The 17,272-nt window shown below is 40.1% G+C and overlaps 1 protein-coding gene across 2 annotated transcripts in view; it reads left to right on the forward strand.

The window, feature by feature from the left end:
• adamtsl3 (ADAMTS-like 3) overlaps positions 1 to 17,272 on the forward strand; it is a 509,738-nt gene that overhangs the window by 38,735 nt on the left and 453,731 nt on the right. For both annotated transcript variants that reach the window (XM_052040649.1, XM_052040648.1), the window contains exon 3: positions 9,783 to 9,902. In XM_052040649.1, coding sequence (XP_051896609.1) covers positions 9,783 to 9,902 — 120 coding nt within the window. The remainder of the gene's footprint in view (positions 1 to 9,782; positions 9,903 to 17,272) is intronic.

Genomic DNA, 17,272 nt, shown 5'->3' on the forward strand with positions numbered 1-17,272 from the left:
TTAGGTGTGTGTGTGTAGAATATAGAAGAGTATGGCACATGGACAGGCACTTCAGCCCATTATGTTGTGCTGAGCTAATTAAGCTAATGACACCTAATCCCTTCTGTCCATATCCCTCTTCTTTGCATATTCATGTACCTACCTAAGAGCCTATTAAACATCTGTATCGTATCTGCCTCCACCACCACCCCTGGCAGCACATTTCAGGCACCTGTCACAGAAAAAAAAGCCTGTCCTGCACATCTCCTTTGAACTTTTCCCCCTTTTGCCTCAAATGCATGCCCTCTAATGTGAGACATTTCAACCCTATGGGGAAAAAGAGACCAGCTGTCTACTCTACCTAAAGCTCATATTTTATAAACTTCTGTCAGATCTCCCCTCAGCCTCTGATGCTCGACAGAAAACAACCCTAGTTTGAACAACCTCTCCTTATACCACAAACCTTCTAATCCAGGTAGCAGCCTGGTAAACCTCTCTATAGCCTCCACATCCTTCCTATAATGGGGTGACCAGAATTGAATACAATACTCCAAATGCAGTCTAACCAGAGTTTTATAAAGCTGCGGTGGACTTGCTGAAATTTAGAAGAGAGAACCAACTTGTTGGAATATAAAGAACCCTGGAGTATCTTGGCAGATGAGGCAAAGTTTGTTTTTCGGATTGTTGGAAGTCTTTGGATCTCTGTTCCTCAATGGATAGTGAAAGCAGTCTTTGAATGTTTCTAAGAAAGAGGTAGGTAGGTACTTGATACTAAGGAGGTGATGGGATACTAAGGAGGTGATACTGGGGATAGATGGGAATGTGAAGTTGAGGTCACTATCAGATCGGCCATGACTTTATTAAATGGCAGAGCAAGTTTTGGGGACTGAGGAACCTAGTTCTAATTTATTTGTTGGTGTATATCAGGGATGTGTGCAGTGATATACTGTACACTTTGGTTCCCTGCTCAGTTTCAAAGTATGTAAATTATTGGTAGCCAGATTTTAAACTGTCTTCCTGTTTTTTTTTTAAATAAAAGGAAATCGCTAGATTGAAGATAATTGATAGAAGCATTAAAGGAGAATTGAGGAATTTTTTTCTTCTGAGTGAGTCTGAAACTCGTTGCCTGAAAATGCTGAGCATTTGATGTGCTTTAAACTGCAGGAATACATGCAGAGAGCTGGGACGTGCAGTTAGTCTGCAATAATTTATTTTCATCTGCCACTGACAAAATGGGCCTAACAACCAACTGTGCCAGATTTCTGTGATATGACGTCGATTTGAAGTCTGATTATATATTTGGATAAAAATAAACACGTCGTTCTCAAAAATAATTTGCATTAATTGACCCTATGATCTTTTGTGATGTGAAAATCTTTGGAAGGACCAGATTTATCATTATAAAAAGTATGTAAAGCTATCAGACAGGAAGATTTATGCAGAGGCAACATATGACTATGCTTTTAATAATTGGACTTTCGTTACCGTACCACTTGATTTATCACTATTGCAGACAGATGACTCCGATCAACCCAGGTTCAGCATGCAGTCTTTAATACTCATTATTGAAGATGTTCACTTTCTGTGACCTGCACCCACTAAAATGATCCATTATTATCTATGGGCTTTTAGAACTGTCACTTAAAGCTGATGCTGTCACGATGTACTTAGTCTTGATCGCAGCTGGGATTTGTACTCCATTTCAGAAGTAAAATGTGCTAGGTGGTGTGAATCAACTGGGCAGCCAATTTCCTTGACATCCGGTCCTCCTAAAATAGAGGAACGCATTATCAATAACTTTCTAAACTGGGAGATTCTTGTTGGATTTTAGAGATAATCAGTTCATTTGTGGTGTCCTCCAGGAGAATTAAAATCAGCCAAGTAATGTCCCTTGACAACAAACACTTCATCAATCAATAACTGCAACTTGTTATGCTTTTAACATAGTAGAATATTCATGGGGGCATTATCAAACAACATTTGACACCAGGACTGTCAATGGACTTCTAACTTATTCCATGATGTTGCCAGCAGAACGAGACTATTAAGATGTAACCTTAAAAAGGTTATTAATGACTTTTCACATTGCTTTTAATCATTCACTGCCTTCCTAAAATGCTGAAACATTTTATTTTGGGTTGACAGTATTTGAGTCTTGTGATCAAGAAAATAGTCAAATGAGATAAATTTCTGCCATTGTGATTCCATGATGAGGGGAAGGGCTTTGGTCACAAGCTGCAGATTTTCAAATTGGAGTGCAGGGTTGAGTTAGTTATTTGACATGACAAGAGAACAGAATGCTGCATGTGACTGAATTTCCAATACGTACCACTGCTGGGTAAAGTGTTCTCTGATTGCACAAAGCCCAAAAAAAAATGCCTCTAGAGTAGAATTTTCAGAAGTTGAAACTACTTCTGTTCCTTCCAGGAATATAGCTGACTTCCACCAAGCTTTCCAAACTTACTATAACCACCCTACTTAAAAAGTAAGTCTCATGATGGGTTGTTGAGCCAAACGTTACTCTAAAATGTTTTTCCAGATGTTCAGCTCTGTTGGTTCAGAGATCAGTTCCTTTCATGGTATGGCCTATCCAAGAATGTCCCCGAAATTGCACTCTTTTAGTTGAGCTTAAGAGGTACTTGCTGTACTTCAGTGGCCTTGGTAACCGAAACAAGATTGGAACAAAAAAGTGGTTCTGAGGTAACTGCCACACTTCAGCAGCAATTGTACAACTCTCTCCTGCCTCCTATCTTCTACCTGATTGTGGATCTTTCACCCCTTCTTCCAAGGCACACTCTCAGGATTGAGGATGACTTGTTTCCACTCTGGTTTTGTGTGTTTATGTAGTGACTGGTGATAAGACAAGATATCTTTATTAGTCACATGTACATCGAAACACAGTGAAATGCATCTTTTGCGCAGAGTCTTCTGGGGGCAGTTTGCAAGTGTCGCCACACTTCCGGCACCAACGTAGTATGCCCACAACTTGCTAACTCGTACTTCAGTTTGGAATGTGGGAGGAAACCAGAGCACCCGGAGGAAACCCATGCAGTCACGGGGAGAACATACAAACTCCTTACAGACAGTGGCTGGAATTGAACCTGGGTCGCTGGTACTGTAATAGCATTATGCTAACCATTACACTACCGTGGTCAATGTAGGAACTGCAGACTCTTGCACATGTAGTTTGTGTGGTGGTCCACTCCTTCCACTGTTTGTAGAGTATCTACGATGCATGGCCTCTAGGTTGTTGATACCATTCTGAATGCTCCTTCTGAGTAGTCATGGGTCAGAGCTTCCCAGGGGTCCATGTGAATGTTAAGGAGGCTTTGAGCACTCCTTGAATCTTTTCCTCCTGCTATGTGGGATGCAGAGGTTCACGTAGTTCTCCAAACTCCCCTTTGCAACATAAAACTTTACTATGCAACTTTTTCCCAGTTCTGATGAAAGGTCATTCAACTGAAATAATAACACTGTTTCTCTCTTCATTGATGCTGCCCAAAACGCTGAATGTTTCCACTGATTCAAACAAAAAATGCTGGAGATACTCGGCAGGTCAGGATGCTCCTCGACATGCCGCGTATATCCGGCACGTTATGTTGTAAGTTTAGATTTGCAGCATCTGTATTTTCCCTTAGCCTGAGTATTTCCAGCAGTCACTGCTTTCATTTAACTGTTTCCTAGATCTACTGATGTAGTAAAAAGTCCAGTGGATAGAAATTAATCTTTGGCTGCTTGTGCTAACTGTCTGCTCGTGAAGTGAAGTTCAACCTTGTAAACTGAGTGTAAAGCCCAGTGCTCTAGCACAGGTTTGATAGTAATGACCAAAGGTGCAACTCTGCAGCGGCACTTTCCCAGTCTGTTTTCTTAAAGGTGTCTTCCAGAACAATGGTGCACTTCGGAATATCACATCTCACGCGACTGAAGTCAAAATAGCTGAAAGTGACAGAAATAAGATCTTGTTCACCAAGTTGCCAATCAAAATGTGATTTTTTTAAAAAATCTATATAACAATTTTTAATTTATTACTATCGAAGGGGGATTTAAATGAGTAATCTCAGCTTTGCTGTGAAGATGCCAATGTGGCAAATGACAAATGTAGACTGTGCAAATCATTCCAAAGAACTTGAGATATTCTTGAACTGTTCCTTTTTTTTCCGATAAGATAATTCAATCAGTGTTTGTTAGACACGCCTGGAAAACTTAAATTATGTAATCATGTTTTGCAACTTCTCGTGGAACATTTTCTTGCACTGTTTCTGTTATGTAAGAGGCTTGAAATTCTGTCATGCAGTGCAGTGTTTTTAAGTGCTAGATAAATTTTTAATCAAAAGTACAATCCAGCTACATTGTCCCCATTAATTTTGTAAGTTTGATCTTGGTGCTCCATGCACCTTATATGTGCATGCACGAAGAATGCTGGGCGTGTGCAGTGATGCTGATCAGTGTACAACTTGTGACTGACATCATCTGCATGCTTTTTCTCCACTGAATGTGTGCAGTTCATGAATAGTTTGGGCCTTGCACTTGAAGCAGTTGTTAAGCTTTATTAAGGTAAGTTCCTGGTTTTTTTAAAAAATATTTTCATCCATTGTGAACACTCCATCCATCAGGACACTTCCTTGGTACTGATTCCAGTCCACATGAATTTCTTGTTCATTGCTGTACTGTCCTGGCTCTCTGCTTAAAATTTGCACATTGGTCCTTGCTCTGTTTCTCACCTCAACTCCTGATGCACTTTGAGATCTTTGTCCTTTTCACTGTGAATTATTTCAGTCTTTCTTTTGTCTTTCACTCCCACCTTGTATCCTTTTCCACTAACTTCACTTTTTGCCTGTTTAGTCCTGGAGTTGTACAGCAGAGAAAGGGGCCCTTCAGCTCACCAAGTCTGTGGCAACTATCAAACACTCATTAGCACTAATCCTACACCGATCCCTGTTTATTCTCCCCAAAGTCCCAACAGCTCACCTGGATTCTAGCATATACACTAGGACCAATTTACAGCAGCCAATCACCATACCAACCTGCATGTCTTTGGGCTGTGGGAGGAAACCCATGTGGGAGGGACTTGGAGGAAACCCATGTAGTCAAATGGAGAATGTGCAGACTTCACACAGAAAGAACCAGAGGTCAGGATTGAACCCAGGTCACCGGAGCTTTTGAGGCAGCAGCTCTACCAGCTGTGCCATGGTGATGCCTTGTTGATGATCTTTTTCCTATTTCTTCTTGCCCCTCTTTCCATTTTCCTCCTCTTTGCTTTATGTCCCCTTTTGTGTCCTCTAGCCCCAGATTGTCTTTACGTCTGCAGTCTGGGTTCTTGCAAATTCCTGTATTTTATATATATTTGTACTGCTATTGGCAACTGGGCCTTCAACTTCAGGCATAGCATTGATGTTCAGATATTCCTTTGCATTATGAATGTTATGTTTGTTATGAATGTGAGTAATCCTTGAGAAACATGTTGAGTTTCTTCTCTCCAAAATTAAGGCCTTGATTTTGTAACATGGTAAGTATACAGGCACTGGTTCAAAAGTTGATCAGTCAGAGTCCAAATAGATTGTAAATCTGGTTGTATTTGTGTTTTGAGGAGGTGGCTAATACATTCAAGTTCTTCAGTGTAAAAGCAATGAGGATGAAGGTACTTCAAGAATGAAACAGTCCAGTCCCAAAGGCTGAATCTGGGTCTGGTTTACACACTTAACACCAGTATTTGGATGATTGTTATTTCTGTGGGCTTCCAGAAGGAATTTGACAAGACTCGATGTAAGAAACTGTTAACAAAAATGAGAGCGCATGGAATTGGAGACGAGCATATAGGCTTGGCAGGAGGTAGTAGATGGAGAGCAGGGATGATGGTTTTGAACTTAAATTGGCATGATGTAGTTAGTAGTGTCCCCAGTGATCTGTACTGGGATTGCAGCTGTCATTATATTTGTAAATGGTTTGAATGAAGGAATCGAATGTCATATATCCAAGTTTGCTGGCAATGCTCTGTTTGGGAGTGCAATACTAATGTAGATGTAAGCAGAAGGTTCCAGAGGGATGTTGATGAATTTAATAGCAGGCAAAGCTGTGCAGATGGAATTCAATGGGAAAATCTGTGAGAGCATCCAGTTTAAACCCAAGTGAGAGAAATTAGTGTATATTGTAAATAGCAAAAAGCTTGTGACTGGATTTAGAGGTACAGGGACAGAAATGACTCGCTAATTGTGGATGGGTATAAAAAATAATTAAACAGGCTAATAGAAGGCTGGCCTTTGTGCTCCAGTCCTATTAAAACAAAGGGTGCAAGTGCACAGATTCAACCCAATACAGGCACTGCATCACAAGATATTCAGTGAGTGAACCAGAATGGTCTCTAAAGTATGAACTGATTTAAATGGTGTAATAATACAAGATGGTGAGAAGGTAAATCCTCTAGCTGGTGATAAGAGGGCATAACCTTAAAATTAGAGCTGAGCCTTTAATATGGATTCCGTTGAACATGGAGTCGTACAGCATGGAAACAGGCCCTTCAACCCAACTGGTCCACGCCGATCAAGATCTCCATTTAAGCTAGTCCCATTTGGCCCATATCTCTCTAAACCCTTCCTATCCATGTCCAAGTGTTTTTTTTATACCTGCCTCAACCACTTCCTCTGGCAGCTCATTCCATATATGCACCAGCCTCTGTGTGAAGAACTTACCCCCTGAGTTCCTTTTAAATCTTTCCTCTCTCACTGTAAACCTACAATCTCTAATTTTTGGTTCCTTTTCCCTGGGGAAAAGATTGTGTGCATTCACCCTATCCATGCTTCTCACAATTTTACACACCACTATAAGACCACCCCTCATTCCACTATGCTCCAACGAATATAGTCCAAGCCTGCTTAGCCTCTCCCTGTAACTCAGCCCTTTGAGTCCTGGCAACATCCTCATAAATCTTTCTGCATTCTTTCCAGCTTAATGGCATCTTTCCTATAGAGGCTGGGTCAAGTAAACAAAAACTCAGAAAAGTAGTGCAAGGTTAATTGGGGATATTGAATCAAGACAAGTGGGTAGAATTAAGACTCAAATTAGTCATGATCTAAATGACTGGCAGAACAGGCTGAAACGGCTACTTTCTGCCTAAAAATATTGCTTACAACTGCTAACTGAACCTGTACTCAACCTATATTCAAAATGGTTGATTTCCTGATTAGTATGAGGGCTTATTCATCCTAGGAATAAGAAATGCCATATTTGTTTCTCCTCTCACCTTAAACCTCTGCCCTCCAGCTTTTGGCTCCCTTTGCCCTGGAAAAAAGATTTGTGCATTCACCCTATCTATGCCCCTCGTGATATGCACTGCTTTGTCCTCGTCACTTTAGATTTCTAGAATGGAAAGCTGTGGCAGTTGCATTTTCTCCTATTATCCGATTCCATTGCATCAGATTTATAGAAACAATATTGGTTTATTATTGTCACTTGTACCGAGGTACAGTGAAAAGCTTGTCTTACAAACCGATCGTACAGGTCAACGTTCATTACACAGTGCAGTTACATTGAGTTAGTACAGAACGCATTGATATAGTACAGGTAAAAACAATAACAGTACAGAGTAAAGTGTCACAGCTACAGAGAGAGTGCAGTGCAATAAGGTGCAAGGTCACAACAAGGTAGGTTGTGAAGTCATAGTCCATCTCATTGTATAAGGGAACCATTCAATAGTCTTATCATAGTGGGGTAGAAGCTGTCCTTAAGTCTGGTGGTACCTGCTCTCAGGCTCCTGTATCTTCTACCTGATGGAAGAGGGGAGAAGAGAGAATGTCCTGGGTGGGTGGGGTCTTTGATTATGCTGGCTGCTTCACCAAGACAACGAGAGGTAAAGACACAGTCCAAGGAGGGGAGGCTGGTGTCTGTGATGTGCTGGGCTGCGTCCACAACCATCCAATTCCAATTAGGGACCTGCACTAAAAATATTATTCTTGGTTTATGATTTGCAGACACTGGGGGAAATTTAAATTAATCTGCCTGGTGTAAAACTAACAGAATAGACTGGCACACTGGTTTCATGTCACACCCCATTTCACCTTCCCTGACTTCAGTGGAAGGTAAAATCAGGCAATGAATTCAATTGTTGTTCAACCTGATCCTGGCAGATGGATGAGGTCAAAATCACCCCCGTGGTAGCTTTCCAGAATTAGCCACATCTTTTATTATTTCCATTTCTGGAAAGACTAGAAGCATGAAGTCTAAAAAAGGGAAGTATCTTCCCCTGTAATCTCTCAGTTTTATTTAAATAACTCGATACTGCCAAAGTAGAGATAATATTCTTCTCTGGAAAGCTCACTGCTTGCTCATTACTCTGGTAAGGGAATTGGTCAGCTGAAGGCAAGTCAATATGTGAAACACCTGTGTCAACGAAAGTAATTCTGTGCAGTGAAACAGCAGTGAACTAATGAGTCCAGGTATGATTATTTGAAATTGCCAAGTAAATACTTGACGTGCTTTTTTGACATACCTTTATTAACGTGGCTGTTGCATAGGTCACATGATGGTGCCACAGTGGGAGCTCCCGCCTCACAGCTCCATCACCCAAGTTTGAGCCCGACTTTAGCTGCTGTCTGTATGGAGTTGCATGTTCTCCCTGTGACCATGTAGATTTCCTCCAGTTTCCTCCCAAGTCCCAAAGACATGTTGGTAGGTTAATTGTCTGTTGTAAAGTACCCCTAATGATGAGTGGCAGAAAGAATCAAAGGGGAGCTGATGGGCATGTGAGAGAGAAGTTGCAGGGGAACAGGGAATAAGGAGATAAATGGGACTGATGAGAGGGAGCCTGCGTGAACCTATTGCATTGACTGGCCGCCTCCTGTGTCGTTATAAGTAAGTAAAGTGGTTAACTCCTTTGATTAAAACAGAAAAAACAAAATTGCATTAAAATGTTGCCTTTTGCATCTTTTTGGTACATCACAAATGACTTCAAACAGATGAAGTACTTTTGAATTGTAGTTACTGTGGCAAAGTTTGAAATGTAGCAGCCAACTTGTGCAAAGCTAAGTTGCACAGACTGCAGAGATAATGACCAGGTAATCTATTTTAAGCAGTGTTGGTTGAGAATTAAATATTTGTCCAGACACTGGAGAAAACTTAAAAGCAGGAAAATGCTCAGACAGTTCAGGCAATATCTGGAGAAGGGGAAGCCAAGTTAATGTGTGAAGTTGATGACCTTTCATCAGAATTAGAAAAGTTAGCAATCCGAATGTTTTAACATGAACACTTCCTCCTTCAAAAAAAACCATAATTTTTTTTAATGTCCATTTGAGAGACCAGACAGGGATACCAGTTTTTCATTCAAAAGACGACAACAGTATGGCATCTATCAATACTGTATTTTAGGCTAGCTTAAATATACAGGTCTTTAGAGAGAGTTCAAAATCACCTTTCAGATTCTAAGACAAGAGTATAGGTACTGAGCCATGATTGACATGGCTGGGTTTATCTCAAGCAAGTTAAATGTTTGCACACTAAGAATTGAAACTGTAATTTCTGAACAGTAGTATTTAATAAATGATCAAATTGTTTGGACAAAACTTGCTTGGTATTGTGCTGTCATTGTGAGCTCCACTGATTCTTGGAGATGTGATTAACCAGCTATCTTTAGAATAATTTCAAAGAGGAAATCATGCCAAAAGTGATGGATTATATCCAGTGGAATTAGTTTGAAGTCACTGGAAAATTGGAGCCATTAGAATAAAATCAGTTTAACCGTCTCTGTTCGTATGTAGTTCCTGCTGTGGAGGAAAAGACAAATGTTATGCTTATTCTTTTATTTTCTTTTCCAGGGAAATGGGGAACAATCACAGACAATCTACTTCCTTCCCGAATTTGCACTTTCCCCACAAGGGAGCTTTTTAGAAGATACAACGGGAGAACAGGTCCTGACTTACCGCTACGATGATCAGGTCAGTGCAAGGTTTTCTGAAACAGCAGTACATTTCAACAAAGAGCAGCTTGACAGAAGCCAGATCTGCAATCAAACATATAATTACAAATTCCTCATAGAACTTCTGATAATCACATGTACAGGAAATTGTTTAATTTGCCTATGTACTTAATACTCTTCATCCATTTTTCCAGAAAAAAATGTAATGCCACCTGGACACGATGCTTGAACCAATTTGTCGTAGAATTGTTATAAAGCAGTCTTAAAATCAGAATTGCTCCTTTTGTGTAGATTCATCAGAATACTACTCATTAATGTATTATTCAGTTCATTATCTCTTCATAAGTATAAACATATCCTTTCAGAATCCATGAAGTTTGTTCATTTCAATAGTATCTCAAGTAACTAACTGTGCAAGTCTGATGCCCTCAGTAATTTGTATTGAGAAAGAACCTTCCTGGCTTTTCTCTTCAACATACTCATGTACCACTTGTAGCTGTTGGTACTTGTGTTCTCCTTTACAGTGAGAAATATGGATGAATCAGCCCGACCAGTCCTTTCAGTTACCTTGTAAGAATTGGGTAATTCTCTTGCTCTTTGTTCAAGTTATAATTTCCAATGACATGTATGATATTAAAAACAATGAAATCTTTCTTATCATTGGGTTAATTGAGTTATATATGATACAAGCTATGGGTACCTAAGCAAAATGTTTATTGGCCATCAAGATGGCCTTTTCTAAGTATATTCTTTACTCTGGTCTTTATCAACCATTGTCTACAATGCCTGGAGAAACCAGGTGAATGAAAGGGGGGAAAAAAGTACCAAACCTGTGTAACAAGCTAGCAAACATGCAATAAATGTTCCTTTGTAAAATTAATCAGAATCCCAATTTAATTGCCACAGTTATGATGCTTGCAAGGAATACCAATATCTGTTGAGCCTGAGAAAACAAATACAGGTATTGAAGGCATTTTGAAGTTAAGAGAATGATACAAAGTTAATTAATAATTGTTGACAGAGCTATTGGTTTGACCTGAATTTGATACAGCCTAAAAGGAAAATGATGGATTGGTAGCTTATTTTATATTAAATTATGGAAATATTAATGGAGAATGTTTGGGTCCATTGCTAGTCTGAAATATATTTGTTTTGCTCTTAATCAGAGATTGAAGGTAGGTTCTCAAGGCAGTGCAGCTCTATATTCAGGAGTCTTCATGTACAAAAAAAACATTCTTTCTTCATCAGCATTGAGATGCTTGGCAATCTGGGCAAAATTGTGAAAACCCAGCAAAAGTAGATTTCACTTGGAAAAATTCCAAACCACAGCTTTTCCAGTGATTGAATGTGTCTTCAGTTTTCATTCCTTGTAATAGATTCAGAAATTCATGGAGTTATAAAGTGCAGAAGTAGGTCCTTCAGCTCATCTCATCCACGGTAACCAAGATGCGTATCCACACTGATCCCGTTTGCCCATGTCCTTCTAAACCTTTCCTATCGATGTACCTGTACAAATGTCTTTTAAACATTTGTAACTGTACCTACCTCTGCCCCCTCCTCTGCCAGCTCGCTTCATGTTCCCACCATTCTCTGTGTGAAAAATTTGCCTTTCAGATCCTCTTTGAATCTTTCCCCTCTTAGCTTAAACATATGCCCTCTAAGTTTAGGCTGTGACTATCTACTCTGTCTACGCTCCTCTCTTCTTAACTTTATAAACCTCTATAAGGTCACCCCTCGGCCTCCTTTACTTCAGGGAAAATAGGCCCACCCTATCCAATTTTTCCCTTTAACTCGAGTCTTCCAGTCCAGGCAACACTCCTGTGAATCTTTTCTGCACTCCCTCTAGCTTCATCACACCTGTCTTAAAGTGTGGCGATCAGAACTGCACACAATGTTCCAAGTGCGGCCTAACCAACAATTTGTACAACTGTAACATGACGTCCTGTACGCAATGCCTCAGCTGATGAATGTCCTATTGTGTTTGGAAATATCTAAATGTTTCAACTGGCTTGTTTGCTTTTCGTAGGTATGACCGATAGGAGAGAGACCGTAAAGGTTTCTAGGTATTTGTAGGTGATTTCCATTCTTTTGAGGATGTCTCAACTTTGTTTCAAAATTGGATCATAAAGTATTATAAGTTTGTATCCAGCACTGTCAGTTCAAAATCTACTACATCTGTAAAACATGGTGACAGCTTTTCTTTAATTGCAGGTGAACTGATGTGTTATTGGGTTGTGAAACCAGTGAACAGGATCCGTTTTTCTAAGTAGTTTGAAGGGGTTTCTAGATCAATGTTAATTACTGTACATGTGGTAAGAACATTTAGTTTTGTGATTCTATTGAAAAGTTCTGTGAGAGCTGAAATCACCTTTTTAGTTGTGCAAAGAGATTGGAGTGTGGGGAGGAGGTAAATGACTGAATTTACATGTGGTAAATGCAGGTCTGTGCTTGTAATGGTGCCAGTGTACTCTTCTCTGAAGCTGCAGGCCTTTGGTTTGTGCCTGTGATGCTCCATATGATTTGAGGGATGACAGCTCATTCAAAATTCTTCTCGGCGCTTCCTTCAGTGATTGCGAGTGAGAAGCCCCGTGTTTCAAAACTTTTCTATTCAAATCAATCAAATTCAAAGAACTGTTAACTGTTCCATACTTAACCTTTTTGAAAATAGTTAAAGCCAACATGTACAAGATGACCAGCATCTGTGCAGTTAGCACTCTGGTTAAGTAAGTGACATAATCAATATAACTGCACTGTGTAATGAATTGACCTGTACGATCAGCAAGACAAGTTTTTCACTGTACCTCAGTACAAGTGACAATAATAAACCAATACCTGCACAATTCTATCCTTATTTCAATGGAGCTATCCAAGCACGACCTCGCCCATGGAATTCTTTCCTTCAGGTAAAACTTGCAGGTCATTAAAACCAGCTTGCTGTTTAAAGTTCATTAAGAACAAGCATCTCCAGCATGAATTTTGATATTATAAAAAAACCACAAGCTGGAGAAGTATACCATTTATCTCAATTCATTCTGTTATTCCCATCAAGGCATAGTACAGAAGTGTAAAATTAATTGCACATTTTCAATATATTTCACTTTCTTTTCCTGGCATCCATTGGATTGATTGGCAGAAAATGAAAAGTGCAACTAACTGAGCTGATAATTGATCCGACTGAGCACCTCACCTGTTCTTGCTTATGTTGCTGCTGCTTTTGCATTGTAGATGGGGATTGGACATGCCATAGTTGGAGCAAATCAATAATGTAATAACAGGTCACTTAAGATGTGAAGATTTGTAAAGGTACTTGCTTAGAAATTCAATTGCATATTGCAGCATGGTAGCGTAGCATTTAGCGTAACACTATTACAGCGCCAGTGACTCAGGTTCAGTTCTGGCCGCCGTCTAAGGAGTTTGTACATTCTCCCCGTATCTGTGTGGGTTTCCTCCAGGTGGTCTGGTTTCCTCCCACATTCAAAAGGCATATGGGTTAGGAGCTGTGGGCATGCTATGTTGGCGCCGGAAGCGTGGCAACGTTTGTGGGCTGCCCCCAGAACATTCTACACAAAAAAATGCATTTCACTGTGTGTTCACAAGATCACAAGATAAGGGAGCAGAAGCAGGCCATTCGGCCCATCGAGTCTGCTCCAAGGAAAAGGGAAAAAGAAATGGGGTGGGAAAAAAAGAGAGAGAAAAAAAAACGCTATTCTAATCCCATTTGCCAGCCTTATCCCCATATCCCTTGATACCCTGACTATTTAGATATCTGTCTATCTCCTCCTTGAATACCCCCACTGATCTGGCCTCCACTGCTGTGCGTGGCAAGGAGTTCCACAATTTCACCACCCTCTGGGTAAAGAAACCTCTCCTCATCTCTGTCTTGAAACTGTACCCTCTAATTCTAAGATTGTGCCCTCTGGTCCTGGACACGCCCACCAAGGGAAACAGCCTAGCCACATCTACTCTATCCTTACCTGTCAACATTTTAAATGTCGCTACGAGGTCCCCTCTCATCCTTCTGTACTCCAGCGAGTACAGTCCAAGAGCCGACAAACGCTCATCATACTTAAGCCCTTTCATTCCTGGAATCATTCTCGTAAATCTCCTCTGAACCCTCTCCAACGTCAGCACATCCTTCCTAAGATGCGGGGCCCAAAACTGCGCACAGTATTCCAAATGAGGCCTCACTAGCGCCCCGTAGAGCCTCATCAACACTTCCTTACTTTTATACACTATACCTCTCGAGATGAATGCCAACATAGCATTCGCTTTCTTAACCACCGATCCAACCTGGTGGTTAACTTTTAAGGTATCTTGTATAAGTACCCCCAAGTCCCTTTGTACTACCGCACTATCAATCTTCTCTCCTTCTAGATAATAATCTACCCGCTTATTTCTACTTCCAAAGTGTACAACTGCACATTTCTCAACATTGAATCTCATCTGCCATTTTCTTGCCCATTCTCCTAAACTGTCTAGGTCCCTCTGCATTCTTTCTATTTCCTCTATGCTCCCTACTCCTCCACTTATCTTGGTGTCATCCGCAAACTTAGCCACACAACCATTTATTCCATCATCCAAATCATTGATGTACAAGGTAAAAAGGAGAGGCCCCAACACCGACCCTTGCGGCACACCACTAGTAACCGGTAACCAACCAGAACGAGATCCTTTTATTTCCACCCTTTGCTTCCTGCCAACCAGCCAATTCTCCACCCATTTTGCTACCCTGCCCATAATTCCATGACCTCTCATCTTATTAATCAGTCTCTTGTGAGGCACCTTATCGAAGGCCTTTTGAAAGTCTAAATACACAACATCTACCGCCTCTCCCTTATCCACCCTACCTGTGATTTCTTCAAAAAACTCCAATAGGTTGGTCAGACAGGACCTCCCCTTCACAAAACCATGTTGACTAGGTCCTATCTTGCCTTGCGCCTCTAGGTATTCGGTAACCTCCTCCTTGAGGATAGACTCCAATAATTTTCCCACCACTGACGTCAGACTAATAGGTCTGTAATTGCCTTTGTGCTGCCTCCCACCTTTCTTATACAACGGAACTACATTCGCTACTCTCCAGTCCTCCGGAACCATGCCAGAATCTATCGATTCCTGAAAAATAATCGATGTACGTGTGTCTAATAAAGAAATTTATCTTTTTATCCCCCAAGTCTCAGAGTGATTCGCCATTGCGCATCTGATCCGATTTCAATATCAGTTGTGTGAGGGAGAATGACATTTCTGGTGTAGGACTCCATGTAGTGCACTGGAAGGGAAATTAGAGCACGTTACCCCAGGAGTGACCACCCCAGCTATGTTGGATAGGGACTATAGACTTAAGCCCTATACTTTGATCCATCTGGAACCAATGTATAGGACTTGGGTCCAAACCTACCACAATCTTCCCACACCACTCCATGCTACCTCCTGAACATGGTGTTGACCTGTCATTATGAAATGAATTAGTTTGACAACCAGGTGTCTTGGTATGGGGGGCACTGGAGATGGCAGGGGTATGTGACAAAATCTTAAAGAAACTGGTCTAACCAGTCTTCACGTTCTTCTAGCCTTGCTCAGAACTAACCTTTAGATTGCTCAAGGCATAGCATAATGCATTTGCTGTAGAATTCCCATTATTTGGTATAAATGGCTTTATTGGTGTCCTTCCTGAGTCTGGGTCTTGTGCACCATGGGAACTACCTTGGGATATAGGTCATGATTAGTTGATTGTTACACAATGATTAGTAACCAAAATAGAAAACAATCAATTATACTCTGGAAAAGCACAGACCCAATACAAAGGCTACAAAATGTTGTTAGTGCGTTAGTGGATCTGATAACAAAGGGATTTTCTTAAAACTATCCATAAAATTAGGGCCATAACTATCAAATGCAAATCACTCTTGGAATTCATTTTCCAGTCTAAACTTCAGCCAATCTTCGGAATGATTGTGCCAGGAACAAAGAAATCTCTCATCAGTGTATGGCTATGTTTGGAAGAAAAGTCATTAAACACACTCTATGATTGTTCAAATAATTGTTTTAAAAAAAAATTAGCTTGGAATGTCCTGCTCAATTAACCTTCAGTTCCTCGGTGTAGTTGTAGATGGTAGCATTGGCGTATTTTATTGATGTAATGTTCTCATGATATTTCATAACTAACTTCACTGTAAATTTAACGTGTTCAAAATAAAGTCTGCAATTTTATTTACATCCTAACAACATCTGATATCTAGAAAAATCTGCGGTAGACCATACATATTTACAAGACATTCTGCACTATGGCAGTGAAAATATGAGTGTAATTGGCTTAATTTAAGTAGGGGTCATGATATTTGTCTTTGGTTGCAATTTTGTTTCTTGGCAACTCTTATAACAAGGAAGGCAATTATTCCATGAAATATACTTTTGATAAGAAGAGTACAATTATTGTGATTATGCATGGCACCTAATGACGCATTTTAAATTTGTGATAAAGTTGAGGAAATGCCTGTTGCTATTGTATTTTTCCTTTCAGTAATGCAGTTAGTTAAATAAGATTACATTCCTATTTCCTTTCCTTGGTTTGACATGCCTATTGTTGAATATATATGGTTATTTTAACCTAAGTAGTCTATGTTTCCATCAAATTTCACTGGAGATGTCCTGCAAAGAATTCTGATATATGAAACAAATAAATTCAGGAGTGGAACAAAATGAAGAACTTCCTGTAAATTTAATTTAACGGAAGAGGAAAGCTGGCATTTAGGCTTGCATTGGTTAAGCCTCAATTGTGAATTGGGAATCAGACTAATGAACATTGGTTTCCTCTTGTAAGTGATGCATGTATCACAGGAAACAGTGAATAAGATACAGATGCTGTGTCAGTAGAGAGTAAAATTTTATTAATGCAATTTTCTGGAAAAAGGCTATATTATGCATGGCTTGCTATATTATGCATGGCTTACTATATGATGCAAACCACATACCAAAGACTTGCAGGTTGGTAAGTTAAAGACTAGATAGTAAGCCTAGGTTCCTAAGGGCTGCTGTAAATTTACCCTTGTCTGTAGATGAGTAGTAAACACTGGGGAGAGTTGATGGGAATTAATGGGGGAATGGGATGGCCCGTGAGCCAGTATAAATTTGATGGGCTGAATGCCTTGTGTCATAAGGAAATGTATGAAATTCACCAGATAGCCTAGGAGCAGGAATTATTTCTTTACAACCCTGAGCTGAATGAAGCTGTTTGGAATATGCCAACTGTTGCCCTGAAAGGGATAACTTGACTTTGTATAGAATGGGGATTGAAGCCAAGTGTTGATTTTATTTGTGAGTTTGGGTATGTTGAAAACAAAATGTGATGTATAACTGCCAGACATTTTCTCTCTTACAGTGATTGTTCATGCT

This window comes from Pristis pectinata, chromosome 28 (assembly GCF_009764475.1).
Source record: "Pristis pectinata isolate sPriPec2 chromosome 28, sPriPec2.1.pri, whole genome shotgun sequence".
Classification (NCBI taxonomy): Eukaryota; Metazoa; Chordata; class Chondrichthyes; order Rhinopristiformes; family Pristidae; genus Pristis; species Pristis pectinata.